Genomic DNA, 26552 nt, shown 5'->3' on the forward strand with positions numbered 1-26552 from the left:
TACATCTAATCAGTAGTAGGCAAATATTAGGAAAATTAAGAATTGCCACAGTAATTAAGCGTATATCTTACAGTTCTGAACAAGCCACCCTAGAAAGCACAACTGCCTCAACCTAGAGAAAATGGGGGTCTTTGGACTGTGCCCTAAAACATGAATTTTGGCAAAGCAGTTTCCTGAGAACAGGATTCTCCATATAATCCTCTAGTTTCTCAAAGATGAAATGTGAGTACTATTAACAGAATTTCCTTACCTTGGCATCCAGAAGGCACCAAGGGAGTAAAAAGCGTTCTATAATTGTCAGGCAAAAGCATAGAGCAACACAAAAGCCATTACAAAGGCAGTACAGAAGTGGAATGGAAACATGATAGACTCAGTACAGTTCAAATCACAAATTAAGAAGTTGCTGCATTCTAACTTTTAACTTAAGCTCCAGATGACACCTACAGACAATCCCAAGAGTCTCAACTTTGATTAGGTCAACAAAGCCAGTAACTTTATTAACAACCAATAGGGAATTGAATTTGTAGCTGAAGAATGAGCTCTCTGTTAGACAATGCTATATACTCTTTCTAGTCAAGGCCAGCAAGACAGACCTTAACATTAATCAAATATCTGAGATCCAGCAACTTGTCTCTTCAGAAGCCCAGGTCATGATCACTTGTGATAAGATTCTAAGTGCCTGTGGCCAATTCTGAACATGGGAATTTGGCTCCCTCAATTCTTAATAGTCTACTTAAGGGCATCAAAGAAAGCTTCAGGGTTCCTAAACATTCTGCATGGCTCCCTCAAGCCTCCGAATTCAAAATCAGCTTCTCCACCCATGGCCCCTGTACAGTAACATTCAGTGGTTACACAAAAATCACCTCTCCAAACCCAAGGCACTTCCCCATAGAAATAAATCATGTCAACAAAAGAGACAATCATTTAGCACTGCCATCAGGCCTTAGCAATTTTTACAATTCCATATTACCATTTACACATATGTAATGTATGATTATGATTCCCAGTATAACTTTTTGCAAGAAACTAAGCTTAGACTTCAAAAACATGCAACTGTTTTATGCACTAATGATTTTATTTAGAAGATGTCAAAACAAAAGATATTTAAGCTCACCTACTGATAGAAGACGCCACATAACAGCAGGGGTAGCAAAGCAAGCAAACACATCGTCAGTGCAGGCAAAGTGAGTGAGGTGGGGAAGGATCACTGACTGCCCACGGCATTGGCCCCACATGTACACCTGGCCGCTCTGGGTCTTGGCAGCTGACGTGTGAGCAGAGTGGCAGGCTGCAATCTCTATAACTCTGAATTTACAAGCAGAGAAAAAAGCAAGTCACTCTCAGAAGAACAAAATGCAGTGAAGAAGCTCACTACTTCCTGTATTTCCCTGGTGCAAAACTTATTTGTAAGCACGCATGCACTTCCAATTGCAAGGATGTTTTCCAATCATATATAGCAAAATTAAATGGGCTATCAATGTTTCTTCAAATAGCAAGCACTCTGAAAGTTTTTCAGTGAAACAGCATCTTGGGAGTAAGGAGACACTGTTTCAGCAGAGCAGTATATCTGCTGCGGTACATGCTCTACTGACCCCCTTGGCTCCCTCAAACAAAGCTATGACAAGTTTCAAGTCTCTGAATGTCCTCAGTAGTGCTGGGCAGTGAGGCGAGGGGCTGCATTAAGCTGTAGAGAACAGGTACTTGGAGAAGATGAAGAAGAAAATGAGGAGGCGTTTCAAAACAGAACAAAAACCAAAAAAACAAAACAACAAACATAAAACCAAAACAACCAACGGAATTTGTATTTTGGTTTATAATTGAAAGTTAATGAAAAACTTTTTCCTGCTTATTGGTAACAGTTATAAACCAACAATTTAAACATACTTCTTTTGATTAAAATACTGAAGTGTCATTATTCATACAATTATTATTACTTATGTTTAATGGGCTTTCATTTTGAAAATTAAAAATTAGAACCAAACAGCACTAAAAGCTGTTTCTAAGTGTATTTTAGCTATGTTAAGCTTTCTCACTAATGTTAAAGTTTATTTAGGATTTCAAAACTCACACTGTGTACAACATTACACAATCCACTGTTTTGCAGTCTGAACTACTGCTTGTTTGCTTATTTTCCCAGCTGCCTGGGGAAAATAGCTGGGAAACAACTTGTTTAAAGCTGTATGTTCAAATCTTGGAGGCTTTAGTGAGTTAATACTCTCACTGACACCAGGAATGCATATTCTGGCCAACAAAAGGGAAAGGCAGCATAGAACATTAAAACTTGTATTAAAATGTGGTAACATTGTAACTGCAGCCAAAGTGTCTGGAAAAAATTCAGTTAGTTACATTTTAAGCAAAAGCACAAACACACATAAAGAAATTGCAGTGTTCAAAAACAGGCATTGTCTCATCACCAGAGAGGAGTTCCTTCTTCCTTACAATAATGTACACAGGCACAAGTTTAAGAGGGACATCTCACTTTTCTCATTATTCACAACAGGAGGCCAAAATCAAGACCTCAGTAGTAAAGGAATAGACTCAAATTTCTGGCCACATATATACATGGCTTTACATCAGCAATAGAAATAACTGCCCCACTACCCATCAAGGACTTACAGGAAAATACTTAACTTACAAAAATCTAAGCTTAATTTTCAGGGAATAAGACCAAGAAAGAACTCCTCCCTTTCTCTCTCTCCTGGGTTATAAGCCGGATTTAATAGCAGAAATAACACAGATTGCAGATGTCCACTCTTCGCTTTTTCTGTGTGTACTTGTTGTCAAAAGTAGCATATTAAAATATAATTTGTATTCAGACACAATAAAGCTTTTATCATTGATTTCAAACAATGAAACTATACCACCGAAGAGAAACAGCAATTAAGGCCTATAAAGCACAGCGTGAGCCGAAGGAAAAAATAGCACATTCAGGCTCAGAACATTCAGTTTCTCTTTCACAAGGATGGCTATGGGGCAGATACAAGCACTTTCAGTGAAAATTTTTTTCACATTTAGCAGAAGAACCATTGCAAAAAATTATAGGCTATTTCTTCCAAAAAACAGATTAAAAATGCCATAATTTTCTGTAGTTCTTCTGAGAGTATGCCAACTAACGTCTGACTGTAAAAGTATTACCTGTCCTTATCCACAATAACTGTTGTAGGGTAAGACTGGTTACTTTTATTCCCAGTGCCTAACTGGCCATATGAATTGGCTCCCCAGGCATAAATCTGACCTTCATCTGTTAGCACTAACGTATGCGCATAGCCACAGGCAACCTAAGGAATAATAAAAAGAAACATCTCATTTTTTGTAACAGTAAGTTCATACAGATAGATACATGTTATGTTATACATTAATGATCTTATACCAATATAAAAATTACAAAAATTACAAATACAGATAAGTTTATTAAAAAGGGAAGCAAAGTAGATGAGGTGACTTTGAGGAAAAAAAAAATGTATCAGTGAGGAACCCTGCCAGATAATCTCAAGACTGAAGCAAAATAGCTAGAAATTGAGAAAGAAGGAAAGCTATATGACAAATATGAACACCTTGCAGAAAAAAAAAACGCAGAAAAAGGCAGATCATCTGTCTTGGCTCACCTTGCAATATGGGCAAGTGCCCCAACGTGAACAGCTTACCAGTGTAAAAACAGGTGAGGTCTCCCTCTCTGCTCCTCTCCTCCCTGACTGCCAGCCACACAAAACTGTCCCCTGCCTGTGCAAGCTCTAGCACGCACCAGACCCTCTGCTGAAATAACTTACATCACTGGAAGGAAACTCTCCACAGCTGGGCCCGAGGACCACCAGTGCTCATGCAAGGTAAGCAACAGCCAGCCAGGAAAGAGAGGGAAGAGATGAAACTCTCCATCTTGATGGCAGCACATAACTGCGTCTGCTCATACCCTCTTGTGGAAACCAACTTGGTCTTCCTGAGCTGCCTCCTCAGGTACTCCACATAAGGTTGCTTGAATATCCACTTTACAATCTATATATGCAGCACATGCTGCACATACAGATACACAGTGGCAAAATTACCAGCAACAGCCTTGCTCTGCATGAGTTAATGTAACCCATTATAGCTAGATGGCTATCAAGAACCAATTTACGTTGTTCAAAACTAGCTCACCTATCTTTACGTAATCTGCAAAGCAGATATACCATAAGTACATATAGTCCACTGACATCCGTGAAGCATGTGATGTGCTTTAAATGAAATAAATCCTGAAGTTATTTACTGATTGGAAGTCTACGACTTGGCATGAATTGATATCAAGCAAATGAAGTAGATGGAAATAGGAGCCCTCACACTTTCCAAACAGGAGAAAAAATACAGCGGAAAATAATATTCACTTTATTATGTTATTCTCCAACAGCAATTGTTACTAGCAAAGCTACTGTCTACATCCTAGGAACTGAATGTAAAACTATGTAATTAAATAAGTTTATTTTAAAAGATTTATAAAATCTGTAACTTCCCTGAGTAAATGTAATAAATGGGATCCAAAGTTCAAAACACTCTTGTAAATTTTCAGTAGGTTACAAAACCAATGTTTTCTAGCAGAATGTGTCATTTTCCTGACAATATCCTCTATCTTGGATAAATAATTAAAAAGCTTCAGTATCAGTTCTGCAGTTACTTTAAATATTTCTTATCAGTCAGAAGTTATCAGTCTGCTAATTATACTGATGGCAGCCCAGCTATCTGGTAAAGTGTAATAACCACCCAAGATCAAGACTAACCATGGAATCATACCAACTGTTGACCAAAAGCAGTTGGACACAATTTGTTCAGACTCCAAACACCAGTTAGTCACTGTGGCTGGAGTGTGATTCTAAAAGTGATATTCCGTCCAGTCTGCCAGAAAGACAAAATGCTAAACTGCAGCATTTTCCCAGAAAAGACGACAAGGGTTAATGAAGAATGGGGTAGCCTATGAAGGCTTTCTTATTTACTAAAATAACAGGAAATTTCTTTTTATTAAGTTTCACAGGAAAAAAAAAAAAGACCAAACACTTCTAATGGACTAGTCCTCTTTAATAAAATCCTGACCTCGCTGAAGTCAATGGCAAAATTCCCACTGAACTCCACAGTTTCGCCCCTACTGACAGAGCTCCAATTTAAGATACATGTTTTTATTCTGATAAATAGCACTTTAAACAAAGAGATAAAGGACTATCTCCTTTAAATGTAGGATATGCCTTATCATGTTTTCAGTTGTTCAAAAAGGGTTTGACATGGAGCATCACACACATACCCGCTGTACACGAATGCCTTGCAAAGCTGCTATTCGGCATGGTGTTGGCTGATTGCCGCTGCTGCCCAGTCCAAGCTGGCCATTACCATTGTAACCCCAGACATAGACCTTCAAAACAGAGACAAGGATTTTAACTGTTTGCTACTATCTACTTCTTTTGAAAGCAATGTAACTGCTTCAGAGTTACAGTAACAATTTTCTTCAATATTTCCTGTCCCTGCAGCTTAGGATCTGTACTTTATGTGTAGATACACACAAACACATACCTATATAAACCTACATGTATACATACACATATATACACACACATACACACACACGTATATGTTTTTCTGCACTGCAAATTTTGGATGCTGTTTCTGTTTAAAATACCAAATCCATGCTCATCTAAAATTCTAAACTTCCATATTCATGTTTCTCTTTAAGAGTTAGATTATGTAAGACTACAATATTTTAATATAAAGAGTAGAAAATAAGTGATTCATATGGCTGTTTCCCAGCACAGAGCAAATTCAGCATGAATACTTCCCTTTTTCAAAGAGCTAATTTCTCATTCAAAAATCCTCTAACAGAAAAGAAAACACACTAAAACAAGTATAAACTGGAAGCTATGCACAACAGTTTGAGTAGGCTGTTAACAGCTTTATGCTGAACATAAGAAAAAGGGAAAATACTGAGCTCTGGTAATTTCAGTGACATATGTTTTACTGCAAACAGTCAATAGTTACTTAGGTCTAAACTGAAATGCTTGGAGCGATGGAGCTAGAGAGGACGTAGGCTGCCCAAAATGTTCAAGCTCTATAAACTAAAACAACAAGAACACTACAACCTCTTTGAATCTTTGCAATGAGGATAAAAAAGCATGAGAGGGATTTAAGGGGTACTGCAGTAGAACAAATACATGCAATATACTTTTATTTCCTCTGTTTTGTCTTGCCATAAAGCGTGCATATATGAGTACTGAAAATTAAAATAGCATTCACTGATTATTCTCACATTCTTGATGCTTAAGATTCTAGTATAGACAATAATTTATTTTTCTATGAATGCTAAAGACAGCAGTGGGATAATATATTAAGCAGCATTTTCATTTTTCCTAGAATATAATACCAGCTCTAAAAATCAGTAAATCAGTGACACATACTTAGTTATTTTTACATACGAGAAAATGAAGCTAGCATAAAATGCTAAGTATACATATACAGATTCGATATGATTTAATCCCCAAATTTATAAAAATCTCCTGACCTTCACAATGCTATTTTTACTTCAGAACTGTATTCTTAAGTAAATTTGAAATTTGATACTTGAATTCCTTCAACACAAAGCCAACTTCAATAGTTGATACAAAGTAACAGCTGCTAAATTTTATGAGTAATCTCATAAACCAAAAAGCCATAAACCAAACGTTAGTGAACAATTTTCCCTGTTTCACTCTACCTCCTTTCTAAAGGAGAAACCATAATCAGCATGGATAGAAAGACATGCTTAAGTATGTCAGCACGTGCAGGACAATTTATGAGAAAGGTTTTTATAAGCAGTATAAGCAGGTAGATTTGAGGGAGTCTGGAAAGGCATACTTCTTTTCTGAGCAGTAGCTCATTACTGACAGGTTGGAAAATATCTACATCCCATGATATTACATAAAATAAAATTCAGTCAGAAAATTCGCTTAAAATTTCTTACCTCTCCATTTTCCACCACAGCCATAGAGCACATCTGTCCACAAGCTATATTAACTACTATTTTATTTTGTAGGCAGCTGGTAACTCTTCGAGGAATTGGTTGATTAGCTGTTGAACCAGATCCAACTTGGCCTGAGTTATTATAACCCCATGTGTATACCTGTTGTAACAGAATTGCCATAATGGAAGGCTATATAACATACAGTTCAAAGTACATATTCAAGAGAGAAAAAAGATATATGCATAAAAAAATTACATTTTGAGTTCAAGTCAATGTATTCTTTTAAAGATGTAGGAAGACACATAGGTTTACAATTTATATGTTTCTATCAAAAATATGTCACTCATAATATTTATATATTCCATTCTTTTATGTTCCTCCAATCAAAGGTAAGAGGCAACATGACAGCTGCATTAATGCTGGAAGAATCCATTGCTAGTTTTCCAGAACTCAAAGTAGAATGGCTAACTGGGCACAAATGGCACCTCAAAGTAAATGACAAAACTTTTTACTTTGGTGGATAGAACTCCTTAAATGAACGTGATTTATATTAATGTCAGCTTTAACGCCATTAAGTATAGCATAGAAAGGAGCAGGCTGCCCTCTGAAAAGAAATTCTAATCTGTTATTACAAGCATGTGGCACAAAAATCAATGTTCTGCATGCACCTCAAAGCAGCTAGACCCTAACATGTTTTCCATTTTTAATCAAACATTTGTGTTGCATCAGCAAGAAGCAAGGTCTAATGCTCTAGGTGCAGAATGTTTTCCTGTTTCTCATATACATGAATTTCATTAAGAGAAAAGAGAGATTTATTCCAGCTGTTCTCACCTCTCCATCAGATGTTAAGACCATAGAATGATGAGAGCCACAAGCAACTTCAATGACTTTCTTGTTCACCAAGTTAGTAGAGACTTGACATGGAACGAAACCATGATTTGTTGTACCATTGCCCAACTGACTATAAGCATTATGACCCCATGTATACACTTCTCCTTCTGTAATAAAAATGTAAAAAGCTGCTTTAAAGTCTCTACTTTTCCAATGAGTACACAACATAAAATTACAAAATGAAAAGTCAAATTCAATAACAATATACATATTTAAGTGTGTGTGTGTATATATATATGCCCTTTGGGGCTCTTAAGCCCATGGACATATCAATGCTACTTTTACACAGAGTTGACCACAAATCCAAAAGGATAGTATTCACCATAATCTTAATAAAGGAAGTCATATAGCTAAAAGAAAGGACATAGTGCAATACAGACAAGAAAAGGATCAAATGACAGTCAGGAGTCCCCATTTGAATTTCTTTGTTACTGACAATCAGTCAAAATTTCTTGTCTATGCCCTGGCACTGCTTCCCACTTTGGAAAATTCAAGTAACAAGCTTTCATTCCTTTACAATATACATGAAAATACTTGTAAGAAAAACTTATTATTACTCATTAATAAACGTACTATTATTTACTTATGATTAAAACATACTATTCATGTCTTGTATTTTGAGAAACATGCTAGTAAAATTAAGAATACAAGAAATGTCTGCCTGGGTTAGACCGATGGTTCACCTAGTGCAAAATTCTGTCTCCAAGTGGCAATAGAAAAAAGCTGCTGTTTAAGAGAAACATGAGCATGGTCACTTTTTGCTGTTCCCAAGCATTTACAATCACTAGGCTACAGGTATTATCAGGTGCTTCAAATTCTTCTTAATGTACATATATTGGCCCGTTATCCATGAAGCTAACACCTTTCTGTACTCACTTTCTTCCATCTGTTTTAAATCAAGTGTCCTTTAGTTACAGTAGTACAGGACTTGATGAATAGCTGTCCTACATTCATGTTTTCTATCATCATCATCATCATTTTCTAAACCTAAATTATGTCATTATTGCAGGAGAGATAGGTTTGACAGACAACTCCATCAGATTTCTAAAGAGATCACAAAACTTGCTATCCCTAAGAAGGGTTCCCTCAGAACTACAAAGGCAACTATTGGTTTAGTGTAGCACACTTTCTCTACAATAACAGGTTAAATCTAATGACTTTATCCTGTCAAAAGCAAACAACCTTCTCTTCCTTTCACCAACATGAGAATACAAATTTCAGTAAAGAGGTGAAACAGCCACATAGAAACATACAACAAAGACTGGAAATTACAGTAATTAACCCAAGAACTGCGAAATACTTAATGGCTGTCTGAAAGGTAGGTTAAAAGAGGCTGTGCTGAATGGAAGTTATTCATGTGAATGGAGTTACGAGTAAAAATCATCAAGGATCAGTTCTGCACCTGTTCTTTTGCAATACTTCAGTTCATCATCTGGGTAAGGAGTATAAGCGTGCCAGTGAGCTGTGCCAGCAACAAAGCTCAGAAGAATACAGATACATATATAAAAAGCATCCAGAATGGTCTACCCTGAAGACTGGAGGAAATGGTGGAAGGTAACTGAATATAAAGAACAGTTGCACCTTTACAACACAATTCCCCTCACCTACCTTTGGTGATCTAATCTAGACTACTCAAAAAGATTTCTTCTTATTAACAGAGAAGGAGAGACAAATGTTAATCATCAGTCAGGTTCTAACAGAACCTCACTTGGGAACACAATATTAGTCGTTTGTCTTTGAGAATAATGTACTTAATTATGAACAGAAGGGCCACTAGCATGATGTGGATAATAGAGTGTCAATGAGACAATGGAAAACAAAAGGCTAAGAGGCAATATAACTGGACTTCAAAGCACATCCCAAAGTAGGTACAGGAGGGCAAAAAATGCATTTTAGCTAAAGGACAATGTTGGCACAAGAACACATGGGCGTAATGTAGCCACTAATGCAGTTCAAAAGCAATCAGAAGTTCCAAACTTAATTGCAAAGTAAAAAAAACTTCCAAAAGTAGTAACAAGATCAAAGCAGAGCTTGAAAAACTTTGAAGAGAACAAGCTATGGACAGAGCTAGCTGACATGTCATATTCACCAATGAAAATATGTTGGACTTGATAGCCTGGAATGTCTATCCCAATTCTCTCTTTTATGTTACCAGCACAGACCTTTCACACCTACTGGACTAATTAAAGTGGACTATCTGAAAAAGCAATATTCAGATCATACTTTACCTTCTGTAGCAAGAACAACATGAGGGCCACTTCCATAACTCAGACAGGCTATCTTTTTGCCACATAGAGAATCTAACCTCCTTGGTTCAATAGTGCTCTGCATGTCACCTGTTCCCAAACACCCACTGCAGTTCATGCCAAGCACAAAAACCTGTTATAAAAGAATCACAGAATCACAGTTTAGAGTGGAATGGAGGACCTCCTCCAAAGGTCAGCTATTCCAGCCTCCTGCTCAACAAAGGTCTAAATAGATCAGTTGACTCAAGGCCATGTCCAGTTGGGTCTTGAACACCTCCAAGGAAAAGATTTCACAACCCCTCCAGGATTTAACCACTCTCATGGTAATTTTTATTTCCCTAATGCTGAATCAGAATTTTCCATCTTTCAGCTTGTGCCCACTGCCTCACAACCTGTCACTATGCACCTTCAAGAAATGTGTAACTCCATCTTCTCTTTGTCTTCTGATTGTGGTAGGAAGCCATGAATTTGAATTGAAAATGGTTTAGTAGCAATCAAAATGATCAGACATTTTTGCATGCAACTTTTTCTAGGTATACTACCATAGTACTGGCTTTCAGAATAACTTGATACATGAATGACTAAATATGTCATGTTCACACACACTCTTGGACAATTACCTCATCATTTTCAGTTGCATACAAGACTTCATTACCAGCACTGCCAAATACACAGGCTTGACGAATTAACTTGAGCTCTTCCTGGGAACAGAGAGAAAAAATTGGCCATTTCCCAACATCCAGCATCTTCAGGGCTGACAATAATGTTGCCTCCAAGACCTGGTATTATAAAAAATGATATTAAATACCTAGACAGAGAGAAATGTGTACCTTTGCACAGTATAAAGGAAAAATTTAGAGAAATACCACTATCTCCTTTTTCAACCACAAAGCAGTATTTTAATTCTAGAACAATAATTGGAGGGAAGCCATTAAAATAAACAAATAAAATATATCGTGATCCAGAAAGAAAGGATCTATATGCATGGAGAAAAGTACCATATAAGAAGTTAAATGGTGAGGTCGTATTTTCACTATATCCATACAACATAACTGCTAGCTTATAGAACTCAATGTATAGGATTCTAATATAAAACATAAAGTATACATTCAAAACTTGAGAATAATTTGTGCCTTTTCCTCTGGTGCTAAAATTACTGTTAAAAGAAGAAACCATAAAAAAATCTGCCCAAGAATATATTTATCTTTGAAAAATATACACATTTGTTTTCAAGCATTGAAAACGGAAACTTGAGAAAACTTGAGAAACTTTTTCCTTTCTCCTTTACTTCCGAAATTTACGTCTGTGTTTCAACAATTACTGAATCTTTGGGAACTTTCTAAGAATATCTGCATTTTATGCAACTGGACATATAATAAAAGAAAAAAGATAATTGAACATTTTCTCGCTTATCCAAGGACAAATAACAAGTTCATAGTTAATGGAAAAGAGTAACAACAGGTCTCTCCAGACATTAAAACTAGTCAAGCCAATGTCCAAATCTCATGCAACATTTTTACTGCTTTAGTATAGCATAAATCAGAAAAATGTTGCAGTATCAAAATTTAATAGCAAATTTTGCAAGGAGCATGCATCAAATTTTCTTTACTGAAAGTAAAACAGGCTTTGGACATGAAAGAAAAGCCGCATTACTTGCCAGATCAGAAGGTAAGTAAGAACAGATTTTGCCTATCACAGGCGTTACGTAGTTCACCATGTAACAGTTTATTTCTAGCAAGTAGCAGACTTATAAAGTGATCTGTCACAGAACATAATTTTTTCTACCTCTAACTGAAACAAAGTTGTGAATAAATTCTAGTTTGGAGTCTGAAGCACCTTACGTCAGTTGTAAGGATATTGCTTTTTTGATTAGTATCGCTTACTATGAAAAAATGTACACAGAAACATAGATAATATTTGAAACTACAGAAATAAACCCTAAATTAACCCTGAACTAAAATCTTTAAGCAAATAGCAGTTAATCACACATTTCTTTATAATATACTCCTGAGGAAGGCAAAGGAGGGTTGGTCATCTTCACTAAAGAAAAGTTGCGGTTTTGATCACACCAGTCCTTTCCCCATCTCCTCACACGAGTAACTGACCAATTTCAGCCAAATTTGCAAGTGAAAGGGAAGTAAGATTCCACTGACACAATCCATTTGGCAGGTAGGCAGCTGGACAATCAGACATATACGTTATGAAATAAGCCAGAGAGCAAGTAGGTCCTAGCAAATGCTTTCCTCCATGACACACAGCTGGGTTATAAGAGACAAAGGACATAAATCCATATGGAATCAGGCTTCATTCATCTGCTGTTTGCAGAAGAATTTGTTTTATGTCAAGAGGGTAGCATTAATTCCATGAAGGATTTGAGGCACTTTTAAAATATAATAATGAATACTGAAAGCATCACAGGCTACTCCTTCCAATCACATTGAGAAAACTGCATCCCACTTTTTCTCAAGACTGATGAAGCCTGAGGTTCAAAAGAACAGTCAGGGTGTCCTTCAGTTGTACAGATTCCCTTACTGGAATAACATATCGGTTTTTTTATAATGTGGGCTCTAAATTCCAAGTGCACAGTGGGTCAGAACCCATTCATCTTAAATGTAATTTTTTTTTTCCTGTAACCTTCTACAAAGCACTCATGTTCTACCCTCATAATTAACAGGTTAAAAATGCCCAAACTGTAGGATTTCTTAACACTAAAATAATACACTGAAGGAAAAAACCCAAACTACAATTATAAAAAGCACCAAAGGAAACACTTATGATACTGACTTTTTTTTAACAAAAGAAATAACAAACTTTATCAGACTAAAAAATATCCACAATCTAAATCTCGTCTCTGGAATTATTGGTTACATTCAACTCAGTAAGAGATACTCTCTCACCTTTCAAGATTTTCTCTCCTACCACACTTCATTATATTTTGTCCCAAAAATATGAAAAACAGCTTGAACTATCAGCCTGCCAATATTTATGTCCCATAAACGGTCAGTTCCCTCATTATATTGCACAAAATCATGAAAGACTGAGACCAGAATTTGAGATTTCATATGGTCCAGCTACCTATCCCAAAGGTGTATCAGTCATACCTCAAGAAGAACTTCTACACTTCATTTGACCTCAGCAATCAGTTTGAAAGCTGGTTATTCAGTTTTGTTTGTCATACAGCACCTTAAAAGGCATCATCATTAAGCTCAAAATCTGAATGATTTTTCATTAAGTTTTACATGCAGAGTGTTCAAAGAAAGTAAAAGAGGAAAACGGGAGGAAGTTTTTGCTTCAAATTATGCTACAAAAGTTACTTCTAACAAGTTTATGTTGTTGAAACATTAGGCTGGAACATGTAACTTCAGAACTTAATATTAAATTAAATCACCCTTGTAAGCCAAAGGAGCAACTCGACCTAATTAAAATGAATATATTGTTCTTCTAATATCTTGTGGATCACATAAGCAACATTTCTTTTGCTAATATAATTTTTCTACCTATAGCTTTGGTTTTCTGTTTATCTTGAAAGCTACTAGTATGTACTAAGCTACCGCTAAATAGAACCAAGCTTCTTCCTTTTAAGTAGAGCAGTACAGAATTCTCAATACAAATTCACACTCTGACCTTGACACGGACTCCTTGAGAAGGAGGAGAGTCATCGTCCATATGGATTTGTCCTTGTGTCCCCCTGCAAAGAGAGAACTGTGGTTAAAATCACCATACCATATTGCTACAACAATACTTTATGGAACTGTACATGCTTAATATTAAGCCAGAACTATTTGCTTCTGTGGGGTGAGAAAACAAGAAACACAAAGCTCAGTCAATTTTGTTTTTATATTCAACTGTACTGTGATCAGTTAGACAGACTCTGCTCTTCTGTATTCTTACCTAAAATAATAATTCTTGGACAAAACTTTTTAAGTAGTAAAATTAATCAGACTGTGATTGAAAAGGAAGAAGTTTTATCAAACACAATACTCCAGTGTCTTTTTATTGCAGTAAAAATAAATTCAGAACCTTGCTGACATAATTTTTCAAGACATTTCTTTCAGCAAAGAACAAGGACACTGGTGGGAACTTTCCACTTCTGGCTTAAGCCTTCAAATGCTCTTATTCCAGTTCCATTCTGAAAACCAACGTTAGAAAAACATCTGGGTCTTTTCAGGTTTACTGAGAATTGTTAAAATATTCACTCTGCTTCAGAAAATATTGCCAAACCTGTAAATTGTATAATTTCTATGACGTGCATTATCAATAGAAACAGATTTTCAGATCGGACATTTCTTCACAAATAAATGTGCACAACTTTAATGTCCTTAAATTATTTCCTAACACAAAGCCATGCAACGCCATTTTCAGTAATACTGCAAAAATGAGTAAGCAGCTCTGAAGCTGTGCAAGCTTCTTTTACTCAACAAGTGAGAAAGTTGTACACATCATTTTCTTTGAGGTACATTGGTTCAGCCAAGGCTTAAAATCTGTTTACTTATCATTTAAAATTAAATGTCTGTAAAATTCTGACTACAGGCCAAATAACATCCAACAAACAAGAAGCTACCATTTTACTTAGCTACTTTTCAGAGGAATACCACACTAAAAGAAGTGTCAAATGTAGCTTTATAAAACTACCTCACTTACTACTAAACAAGCCTCTTACGTAAGACTTCATGGCATAAGACCTAGGCCAAGGACACAGAATACATGAAATTCATGATTTAAATATTACAAATGTTAATGATTTAACAAATATAATTTAATTTACTGAATAAACAAAAATTATTTTTATTTACTTAAAATGAATAAAAAAACTGAACAACTGCTGCAGCTCAATTATACTGAATATGCACACTGTTAAGCTTATGCTTTAACAAAACCCACAAATCTACATACACACAGTGTATTTTATACACTTAATTTTGAGACATTAAATGATAAATTCAGCTTATATGTGAAAGTCTAGCTACTCTTTTGTCCATGTTGACTTTGATCTTAAGGCTCAAACACAGAACCAAACTGAAATAACTTGAAGCTAAGTTATATTCCCTTTCAACTAAGAAAGACTAAAAGGCTGATTCAGTTGCCCACACATTAGCACGTACTGCTATTTGAGGTGACCTTGGGGATCCCCGACACCGAGCGGTGCTGTCAGATGTAATACAGGACCTATAGGGTATCCATGCCATGCGCAACAGCTAAGAACTAAATGGCACTAGAAAGTTATGCATGAGCAACAAAACAGAGCTCTGAACAAGCAGGCATAGCCATTCACCATGCTTTACAACTTAATAGATACAGGGTAACTTGTTAAGCTCTTGCTGTTAAGCCATTTGTTATTTTCTTCAACATACTTGTTCAAACAACAAGAAGGCAACCAGTTGATTTTGTGTACATTACCTCTATTTAAAATAGAAACAACTCACCTAATTAAGGCCTTTGGCATGACCACAGCCTGAGCAGGACTGTATTAGTGAACTGCAGTTCTGAGACATTTAATTTCAAGTATGTGAGTAGTCCTACTGTGAAACTGATTATCAAGGCTATCCAATATTTTGTAGCACCAATTTCCAGCACTCCTTAGCAATGCTGATGTATGTTACCCACTTCTTGGCCATGCTTAGCCTACACTCAGCCCACAGGGCTGACATATCCCCCAAGAGAGTAACTATTAACTATGAATTTTCTAATTGAAATAAATGTAGAATTCTGTATTTCCTTCCCCAGGCCATTCAATACATAACTGATACCCAGGATTCTTCAAGTTCTAATACTTCAATTCAATTGCTTCTGTTTAGACCAAAGCATAGTTTGACTTTAAAAGCAGTTTATTTGTTAGTGTAAAGGAAGATACGTTAGGCTCTAACCATCTCAGTTACCTCACAAAAGGTTCTCCAGCCCACTGCTTTTCAGAGTCCCACAAACATGCTGACAGTTTTGCCCTAACTTTTCAAAAACAAAGATCACTTACATGTCCTCACAACTCAAAAGTTGTAACATGTTTTAGCTTATATATAACTAAGAGAAAATGACCCTGCAACTCCATTCTTCAAGCTGTTCCGCAAAAATATACACCTATTTCTGAGCAGCCTTACAAGAGTATATGGGATGGCTCAAATTACACCAGTTTATTCCCTTACTCAAATTCATGTATTCTAATGAAAGTACATACTGATTGCCACATGTCTGCATCTGCAAAGGTGTTCTTTCTAAAAACCTGTAATTGATTTAAGAGTACATATTCACCCTGGGATGCTGAAAATAAAGACAGACAAAAAAAATATTATTAAGCCTGTCTAAGAATCATTCCCTTTAAAATACTAGTGATGATTCACATTTGCCTGCTCCTAGGAATTTTTCCTCAAGAAAAATGACCATTGTATACACAGAGTGATACAAAGAAAAAACAGGAATTTCATCAAAAATTAAAAAATAAAACCCTGTATATTTGAGTACTTCAGGTACAGAAGAAAAACATACCCTAGTTATTTCAGACAAGTTATTGGGGTTGCTCATCTACTAAATCTTATAATATACATATAATTGCTAAGAAACCTTACTTTAAAATAGCTAGCCACTACATTTTTTTCAAAAAATGCAATAATTACTTTAGAAAGTAAAAGGTAAGCAAGAAATATTTCTCATGTATTAAAACTTTATATACATTTTCACTAGCTGTGTTTCCAAAAACAGTTCTAAAGTGCAGATGTAATGGAGAAAACTTCATTGTTTTAAACATCCATTTCTTGAGGAAGTACACAGCATTTTAATACAAAAATATTTATATTAAACTTTCACAAATCTCTTATCTGGAATCCAAGTACAATTAAGAATCAGGACAGCATACTCTGACAGTCTGAGTTTAGGTCTTGGAATCTGAAAGTTCTGACCGCAGTTTCAGTCCAACCATGATAGGTCTTTGGATAAGGCACATGTGCTTCTGCAGTACAGATTGAGTTAAGAAACACAAATACCAGTTCTAATAGCCAAGTTCTATTAGAAGTCTAAGACCATTTAATCCTAAATATTTAAACAGGTTCACTGACTCATTTGAACATAAACATTCTTGTAGATTCTCCCTCTAGGGACTTGGCAAGCAAACAAAAATTTTCAGAACTCCACTTAGTATTTCCTCCCACTTAATTTAAGCATTTATGAATCTCATCTGCTGAATCGAAGGTCTGTCTGGAGCTTCTTCCCCAAGGACTCTAACCACAGGCTTAGGAAAGATTAGGAGGAAAAAGTCACAGAAAAAAGAGACTTGCTGACACCTTTAGGAAAGAAACCTAACCTTCTCTGATATTCTTGATTTCTCAGCAGTTTCCTACTGGAGTAGTCATGAAACGATGCTAACTTGTCCAAGCGATCTTGCAGGAGAGGACTGACCAGTAATATTGTCAACAGTTATTACTATTGAACAGGTCACATACCCCTTATAGGAAGACTATTTTCAAAATTATCTTCCTTCTTCATATACAGTGAAATGTCACTACTCTGTTCAGTGCTGACAATAGGCAGAACTCAGCTTGTCATTCATTCTTCTATTGATGCAGCATTTTCTATTACCAAGAAATTGCAGACCTTGAGAAACAGTAAGTAGTTGTTTGAAAAACTGCTAACTCCAACTAAAGCATAGTCATCTCTCCTTCCCTTCTTGCTTCTTGACACCAGACTGTGACTTCTCAGCTTCTGATGCAAGCTCCACTGGCTGCCTACTAATTGCAAGAGCAAACCTACATGCCGTTTAGAGGCAAGAACCAAGAAACTCTGAAAGACTGGAGTATTTACAGCCTGAAAGACTGACATCCTTGACCTTGCAAGGTAGGTAACTGCTACAGAAATTTCTAATTGAAATGATCTGAGATAAGACAGCTTTATTGTCTCAATCTCCAGAGACAAAACTCTAGCCAAAAACATCTTGTCAGACGCCACCTCTCTTTTGGCATGACACCTAGTTCTACCTGTTGGCTCCAGGGATGGGCTTCCACCATGACCCCAATGAAGTTTTCGAGGTTCATCTACATGTAGTATGCTACATTACAGCTAGATGCTTGAAGCCTATTCACAAAGACCTTTTTTTCAGTAACATCATCACCCCAAAAAGAAACTGGTTTCCAAGAACAAAAGCAGTGAAGAATAAGATGCAAACAACACACAAAAGAAAACATGAGCACACAAAAAGCAAGGAAGATAGTGGGAACACTGTTCTGTTACCCGTGCTTAGCACCATCCTTCAATACAGGTTCAATACCGCTGCGATAAAGAGCAAATACATCAGAGAAAAATGTTTTGAAAGAAGTGAGAAGACAGGAAAGAAAACAGAGGGCGTGATTTCTCAACTCTTCAATGGTTTAAAAATAAGTGTTAGGGTCTGGTGCGAAATTTCTGCCCTAAGTGACAAAATTGCTTTGAAAAATCGTATGTAGATTCCTGGGACACCTTCCCCCCACCTCCAGAAAGCCCCACCGTGGGCTTTTGGGCTAGCAAGATGATTCAATTAATTTGATTTTTATAAAATCACCTAGCACTTTTAAAAGTCCTATTATGATGGTAAGACACACTGCTCATATTAAGTTTATTTCTCCCATTCCTATTCCAATTACTTTTCTTCCCCTTAGAACTGCTGTCTATCATCATCATTGATGTAGAATGGTGTATTGTTTACCAGCGAGCAACAAGAGTGGAACTGACTGAAAAAATGCATCATGACCCACCAGAGGGAAAATGTTTATAGCAGAAGAAAAAAAAATAATCTCAAATTCTTTTCTCATTCCACAACCCTCACAGTCACCCTGAAAAAATAATGTCAAAGCTTCGGCTACCCATCTATGTGACTGAAAAAAATGAAGATTTGAATAAAGCGACTAACAACTAATAAGAAAGAGGAACTATGTAACAAACTAATGAAAGCCAGAAATACAAAGACTAGAAAATAGTAATGAAGTTTATACTAAAATTATGCCTCTAATAGACTTACTGAAACATCAAGGTCAGCAGCTAAATAAGCCTGATAAGAAGGTGTCAATCAAAAAAATATTTTCACTTAAAAACATTTACATTTCTTTCTACAAGTGCTAAAATACCTTTTGAAGGCAATCAAGTGTTTCAGATCATGGAAACAATGCAAGAACTACCTTCAATGCTGAAGAGCATTATAGGAGGATGCTGGATTCATTTTCACATAATTAGTGGCTTACTTCTGCAGTAAAAGAAAAAGAATATAGTAAGCATTATCTCCAGACCTTGAAGTGTATTAAAATAATCAAACATTTTGTTAGACAGTCTCTTGGGAACAGGATGTCATTCCTGTAACAAAATCTAATCTAATGTAGCTTAACATAGTGGCTACTACGTAGTAGAACATTTGTTCGCATTTTTTAATGTGGCTGATCCAAGATTTTCAGAAAATTAACTTGGAAAGTTCTTTTTCTTTGCTGAATTGTTAGCCAAACTCTAAACACACTTCAGTTCCTGTAATCTGTACATACACACAAACGTAATAAAATACAACTGATGCAATTGCTAGCTCTTGCCTATTTTAAATGCTACATAAAATTTAATTTACCATATGATTGATTTGGTAGAATTGAACCTTATACTCATTCTTCATTCTGACCTTCCAACATGAGAGTTCAAGGAACCAGCTTTAGGGAAACAAAAGTATTCCAAAGACTGGGTTTTAAAATAACTTTATTAAAAATATTAACCATGTAACAGAGCAAAATAATTCAAAATAATGCAATGAATACTTGAAAGAAACACCTATTATATTTTCATAAACTTACAGAATCTTAGTACAGAAAATATTAAAGCTTTAAGGATTTAAGAAACACTAACAGGTCATCAAGTTGATCAGGATAAACCAGGTACAAGCTTCAGATGTTAGGTGGCATTGCACCTGCATGTGGGAGCCTGACTGGACATCAGTTCAATGCCACAAGAACAGCATGCCTGGGAAAAACCCTTCTGTTATTATGTAATCATAAATACTATATTGCATTAACAGAAAAGCAGCACACAAATGCACACGTTTTGTAACGTCCCCTCTATGTAGATCTGACCTAGCCTGATTTGGTAGCAGTCTGCAGTTACCTGATCCAGCCAAAGGCTGAGTCATATATCAGGTCTAGCTGTTGGATCTTTGATCTCAGTCTGCTCTAGCTGTTAAAGAATAAATATTCACAGCTTCTACAGTTCTAATCTTTAATCACTTCCTTAGATGTCCAAGGAAGGTCATTCTAGCCTCCTTTAGACTAAAAGCTTTAATTTATAAAACCTATCTTCTAAAACATTCTAAGCCTTAACAAACACCCTAAACATAAGCATTACTAAACGACACCTGGCTTTCTTTTCTACGTTCCTTGCTTACTTCAGTTTAGCACAGTCTTTCTGAACATCGGAGCCCTGGTCCATGATAAGGGCTCCTGCGTACAGCTAAGAGGGCTACACATTGGGTCACCAAGAGAAGAGTTTTTTGAAGAGGACGTCTAGCATGGTTCCAGCACAAATCCGGCTGTAGCTATGCTTCCCTGTAACATTGTGCACTTGCCAGAGCACTTCCCATGAGTCCCGCATGCAACACCTGGGTGGCTGGGAGGATGGTGCAATCTTTCCCTGACACAAAAGTCAGAATTTGCCTAGGTATATACATCAAACACATATATATAAATGCATACCTAAAAGAAATTAAATATATACACATACACACATATAACAGGTATTATATACCTGGAGCTGGGAATTCTGATAGTTTAAACTTTTATAGTAATAGCTGTCTGCATAAAAAGATACCATATGGTACAGAAGAGAGAGATACGATAGTAAGTAGAATGTGTATATGAAAGAAAAGTTAGCCCACTTCCTCTGCAAGTAAGTGTCTGTGTAACTGTCCATTTGGGTATTTCTTTCACAGTCTTCTGATACTGGAACTGACCAACAAACATCAAGTGGCAAGAGCATTGGATTAGACGTAACACATAGAGGTTTCCCAACTCTTAAAAAATAATTAAGAGACAAAATGTTATTCTTTGTGGTATAAGTTTAAGCATCTACTATTAAATCTACTCACTGCAGTAGCCACTTCCAAACTGCAACAGATCATATGCATCATGATGCCAAGGTGTTTTTTTTACCTCAACTTTATCACTCAATGGTCTTACTTCTATCCTTATTTTTACTTAGATGATTAAAGAAGCTCTAAAAAACAATTGCCTATAACTAACTCAGAATTACTTCTGCCAATTCTCACTTTAGAACTGTACTTTCTCTCTTATATTTTTCTTGGCTTAGCCATCCTTTTTCTAGTGTTTATTCCTAAAATGCTTTTTGAGATGGACAAAAGTTCTTTTCAATAGACCTCTACTCATTTTTTTGATATAAATTCCAAATAGAGCCTACCTTTGGCATAAAACAGCTTCATACCTTCTTTACTTCTAGGCCCCTCAGCACTCCAGTACAACTAACATCGCTAATTAATCCTCTTGATTTTTCAAAGTTTGCCCTTCTGAAATTGAGAATTTCAAACCTGTCTCTGTTTAGTCCTCTGTTTTATTTCTACTTATTTAATCTAATTAAAAATGGGATCCAAGATCACAAGCTGTCTAATAAACCATCTCTTCTCAGAATTTTTCACACTACTTACTGGGAGCAAGTCTAAAGCAACTCAGTGCTTATTTGGTAAGCTTACAGCAGTTGTATGTAAGAACAACTGGATTGCTCTATGTCCTTCCCAAATGATGCTGTTATCTGTATCTACAAAAGAAATTGACCTGTGACATAATTCCTGATACTATCTCTCAGTAAGCAATATCCTTATGCAAAACCAATTCTTGTGGTCTATGGCAGACACCATCAAAAGCTCTTATAATTTTCTTTTTCTTTTCTCAAAGCAATGATACACTTCACTTTTTTTTTTATCCACACAATCTCTTCCTGTTACTTCACAGCCCATCACATCGTTCACATCCCGTGTCATTCTGTGACATTTGTGTCTCGTATCTGGACAGTCTGAGCTCTCCTACCCCACATTCAGCAGGATCATTATTTCTCCACGTTTCCCTTACCCCACGACTGCTTTCACATCCTTCAACATTAGTTCAGCCCGAACAGTTTCTGGTGGTGCGCAAACACAACTGTCTACAGACCTTATTCAGGTCATAACCTGGAGTAAAAACTCCTTGCTAACCGTGCCCTCTCTTTTCATCCACCAATATTAGAAATTTCATCTCCACACACAGGGAAATACAACGCAGTCCTCCCACCTTCCACACATAACAACCCTCGGTTTCCCAAATATCCTTCCTCTGCCTTAAGCCCGCAACTGGCCCTCAAGCTCAGCTTGTCTAACGCACCACAAGCTTCGCACCTCCACTGCGCAGAGCCCTCCAACACTACACACATTTAACTCCCGAGAAAAGTTGCGCACCCACCCCCACCCCCCCATTACCGACCATTTATAAACCAGGCGCCTGGCAAACGCGACGCCACACCGGCCCAGCACACGCAGAACAGGCCACAGCACCCTTCTTCCCTTCCCCAGCCCTCCCTCCCCACCTACGGCCTCCAGGTGGGATGGCTAAACGGCGGCACGGAGAAACAAAAACCCCCTTGCCCCCCTCCCACACACAGGCGGCCTTCCAGCTGAGGCAAACCCGGGCCCTTACACGCCCCATTCGCCTGCCGGCGGCCCGCCTCACCACACGGCCAACGCCGGCGGCGGCTGGGCGGGAAGCGTTCCGCCCGCCCGCCCGTCCCCTCACCCCCGCCAGCGGCTGAGCGTGAGGCGAGGCGGGACGGGGCGGGAACGTCCGCCAGCGCCCAGCCTAAACGCTCTCACCCGCTCTACCTCAGCGGGGAGGCGGGAAAAGGCTCTCGCCCGAGGAAAGCGGGGCGGGTGGCGGCAGCGGGGAACCCCTTCCTCCGTCGCTTACCTTCCCCGCAAGCGGCGGCGGCTCCTCCTCCCTCCTCCTCCCTCCGATGAGACGAGGGAAGATGCCGCCGCGCTCAGGCGCCTCCTCAGCGGCGGAGGGAGGGAGGGAAGCCGGGGAGGAGGAGGAGGGAAGAGGGTTAGCACCTCCCAGGGATCCACCTACCGCCGCGGCCTCTGTCCTCCCAGCCCAGCTGTGGAGAAGGCAGCCCCGCGGGGGTTGGCTCTAACCGCAGGGTTGCTTGGGTTTTTTTACCGGAGACTGCTTCTCTCCTGCTGAGCTGAGGCGAAGAGAAACCCTCCTGGATCTTCTCTGCCAAGGACTGTGGATGACATGGCTGCCCTGGGGAAGGCTGAGATGCTCAGGGCGAGTGCAGCATTGAGGGAGAGAACGCTGCTTTCCACCAAGCCTCAAAATGTCGCCTGGGCCTAAACACATGTGAAGACAACACATAGTCAGAGGCACGTGGTCAAAGGTGACTGTTAAGGGAATCTCAGATATCGCTATGCCGTTCCAACCTGCAATCATTTGTTTTTTTCCCAAGGGAAGTGAGAGGATATAAGTATTTTTCCACTTCTCCTGAGATTTATGTTTAAAATTAAGCTCCCCCAAAGATGATAGGCTTGAAAAGTTTTCCCAAAAGCAACAGCCTGGCTGTTTTGCTTGGTTATGCCTCTTACCTTGACTGTGATAATATCCTGCTGTCTTGCTGTGGTACATGTTCAGAGACCTTTGCTATGGTATCCAATGATACTGTTAAGTTATTGCTGTGGAAACCTTATTCAGAAAGAGAAAGTTTGCTCCCGGGGCTAAGGATCTAACCTTCTATTGAAAATTGAATTCCTTTATCACCTCGGGGAGGTCTCGGTTTTTCTTGTGGGAATGACAGCCTCATAAGGATGTTCTAATATTTTAAAGATTGATATACTTGGATACAAAACTTTGGATGTCCAAAAATGAAGTTTGTATAAATACCTAACGTAGCAAGAACTTGTCCTTATAGTTACCAAAGGTGTAGATATGGTGGTACCTACCATATTGTAGGTACCAATATGTTCTCCATACTTGCTGCATTGTATCACGGTCTCATGTGATATGCTACGCGTGCCTTGCATCCTGTTCTTCACATACATAACACATGAAGTGCCTGTATTGCCATACCAACTACCAGTGTTCTTTCCTAATGTGCTCCCCTAATGCGTGCATGTTCTCCGCCACCGACTGTAGTGTTCTGTGGAGTCACTATCCCCTTTTAGTTTGTCAACTATTTTTTACACTTCAGAATGCATTAAACTTCCTATGCATGCATCCTGAATGCATTGTAATCTGCAAACGTTATGTGTTTTCTGTTTTGTTGGCTCAGTCACTTTGGTTCTTCCAGGAAAAAATTGAGAGTATTTTTTGCTAGGAGTGGTTTCTTTATTTGAAAGAGATATCCACAATGATTTGTATAGAGTGTGCGCTGGAAGGCAACGAACTTTTGGGGCACTGGGCTCAATAAGGACTGTATGTGATGCCTGATAGTTTTGTTTTCTCTTTACATAGAACAAAATGATCACTCTATAGCACAAAGCCACTTTATTGTCTATTACCACAGTTTTCTGTTTTCTTGAATGCAGTTCAGGGGGAAAAAAATTCCTGGATCTCAGATGCATGTGTAAATATAATAACATACCTGATAATTTCAGTCAAGCAGGCAGTGGTAACAAGACCCAGTGGAAGCTGAGGCTATTCATTTTCAGACTGGCACTAAAGCAAAGAGTAATTGTCCCCTAAAACAAGTTTCATCTTGGGCTGTGAGCTGTTTATTGATTCTTCAGTGCACATTTTAAAACAGTACTGGGTATTTTTCTAAAAGTTATGCTCAATTTAACTCAAGGAAGTGCTGTGTACTGTGTTAGGCTGAGGGTCACACTTAGAATGAGTGGAACAGATGGTGTATTTGACCCACTGAAACAAAGTGCAGTTTAATACGGTGAAGTCCTTAAATATAGGAGCAATGGATGTAGATCTACAAGCACAGAAACTGCGTTCTGGAACATTTAGCTAAAGGATTGAGTTCAGTGAACAACAACTGAAAGTGTAATGTCAGAGGATGTTGAAGTGAAAAAGGCTAATGTCATTCCTGAACATATAAAGAGAGGAATCAACAGTACTTAAAACGTAATTTGCCTCCAGTAATTAGTATTTTAAGCTAACTAGTGGGACACTGCATATAATGCTACTTACATTTTGATAGAGAAGTTGAAAGTTGGATAGGCTGCATAAAGATGATCAGTGGTTTGAAAATAAGAGATCATTAAAGAGATTATTTGTTTAGTTTATTAAAAACAGTTTAAAGTTGATTACAGTTTACAGTTCCTTACAATGAGAAAATATTAGGTACTGAGTGGCATTTTAATTTAATGGAAAAAGCCATAACAAGAAGCAATGGAGAGAAAGCCACAGGAATTCAAAGCAGAAATGGAGCACAAATTTCTGACAGTGAAAGTGGGAAGTGGTCTCCATTTTTTATTCCTTCAAGTAAAAACCTGATCCTGTTATTTCTGCCTTTCCTTACATGCTAGTTGTTCTACAGCTGTCTCATTTTCTTCCTTTCATTTGAGCTGCCTCCAGTTTGTTTTGATTCTTTCCTAAATGTAATGGCAGATTTAGAACTCAACAGCACTGAATGGAAGGGAATATGTGCCTCTCTCATCTTACAAACACTCTTGTGAGTAGGTACCAGGATTGTATTTTCCTGGTTTTTCCACCAGCAATGTATTTTTGGCCTCTGCAGTTTGAGCTTCATATCTCTTTCTTAATTTACTTTTCATTTGACTTTCTGCATTTCCCCTTGGTCTCCAGAATAACTTGATTGAAGTTGACCTAATTTTCTTTTCTGATTAACTGATGTTTATTTTACATTAGTTTGGCAGGACTATTTTGTACAATGTAAACATTTAATTAGACATTAAATGAGAATGTAACAGGACTCACAAACAGTTGTAAATCAGTGAGCTGACTTAGCGGTCCAAGCACCAAAGTACTCCACGCAGAATTTCAGTTGCTTCTCTTCAGTATGATGTCTTCAGTATGAAGTTGTTTATTTTTTCAATATCTGAGCACCAGTTCAGCACACCAGTGCTGGTTCAGGATGCAAGTTCTGCAAGCAGGGTCTGCTTGCCTTCACAGAATTCTGCAAGCCCTCCAGGAGTCACTGGGCAGATCTGTAGGCCGGCCTGAGCTGTAGTACATGAGTGCCACAGTGCAGTAGTCTGGAGTGTCCTGTATGGGTCGCTACGGAGAGATGCCAGGTGCTTTTGGAGATCGTACTCCTCTGTGACTACGACACTAGAAGCAGCACAGAGCATGGCCATGTTCTTCTCCAGGACTACAAAGAAAAAGAAGGGCTTAGCCCATGTAGTTCAGGCAGGGAGAGATTTTGCACCCAAACACTTGGCTTATAGTTGTCAGTCTGCTACACCTTGGTATAATGATGATACCACAAGGAGAGGGATGGAAGGATTACTACTAAGGACCAGAGGAAGCCAAAGAGGGGAAACA

At 37.9% G+C, this 26552-nt stretch overlaps 1 protein-coding gene across 5 annotated transcripts in view; it reads right to left on the minus strand.

Moving 5' to 3' along the window:
- Positions 1–23114, minus strand: part of RCBTB2 (RCC1 and BTB domain containing protein 2) — a 33954-nt gene extending 10840 nt beyond the window's left edge. The window contains exons 1-10 of one of the 5 annotated variants that reach the window (XM_069802711.1): positions 23010–23114; positions 19215–19279; positions 13708–13771; positions 10704–10862; positions 10066–10216; positions 7778–7944; positions 6947–7105; positions 5261–5368; positions 3136–3278; positions 1115–1305 (exon numbers count right to left, since the gene is read on the minus strand). In XM_069802711.1, the coding sequence (XP_069658812.1) occupies positions 1115–1305; positions 3136–3278; positions 5261–5368; positions 6947–7105; positions 7778–7944; positions 10066–10216; positions 10704–10862; positions 13708–13749 (1120 nt within the window). In that variant the 5' untranslated portion in view covers positions 13750–13771; positions 19215–19279; positions 23010–23114. Of the gene's footprint in view, positions 1–1114; positions 1306–3135; positions 3279–5260; positions 5369–6946; positions 7106–7777; positions 7945–10065; positions 10217–10703; positions 10863–13707; positions 13772–17371; positions 17525–19163; positions 19280–22924; positions 22960–23009 lie in introns of those variants that run through there. The other 4 variants (XM_069802713.1, XM_069802712.1, XM_069802715.1 and 1 more) reach the window with 4 other exon arrangements.
- Positions 23115–26552: the final 3438 nt, after the last annotated feature.

Source organism: Haliaeetus albicilla, chromosome 15, assembly GCF_947461875.1.
Source record: "Haliaeetus albicilla chromosome 15, bHalAlb1.1, whole genome shotgun sequence".
Classification (NCBI taxonomy): domain Eukaryota; kingdom Metazoa; phylum Chordata; class Aves; order Accipitriformes; family Accipitridae; genus Haliaeetus; species Haliaeetus albicilla.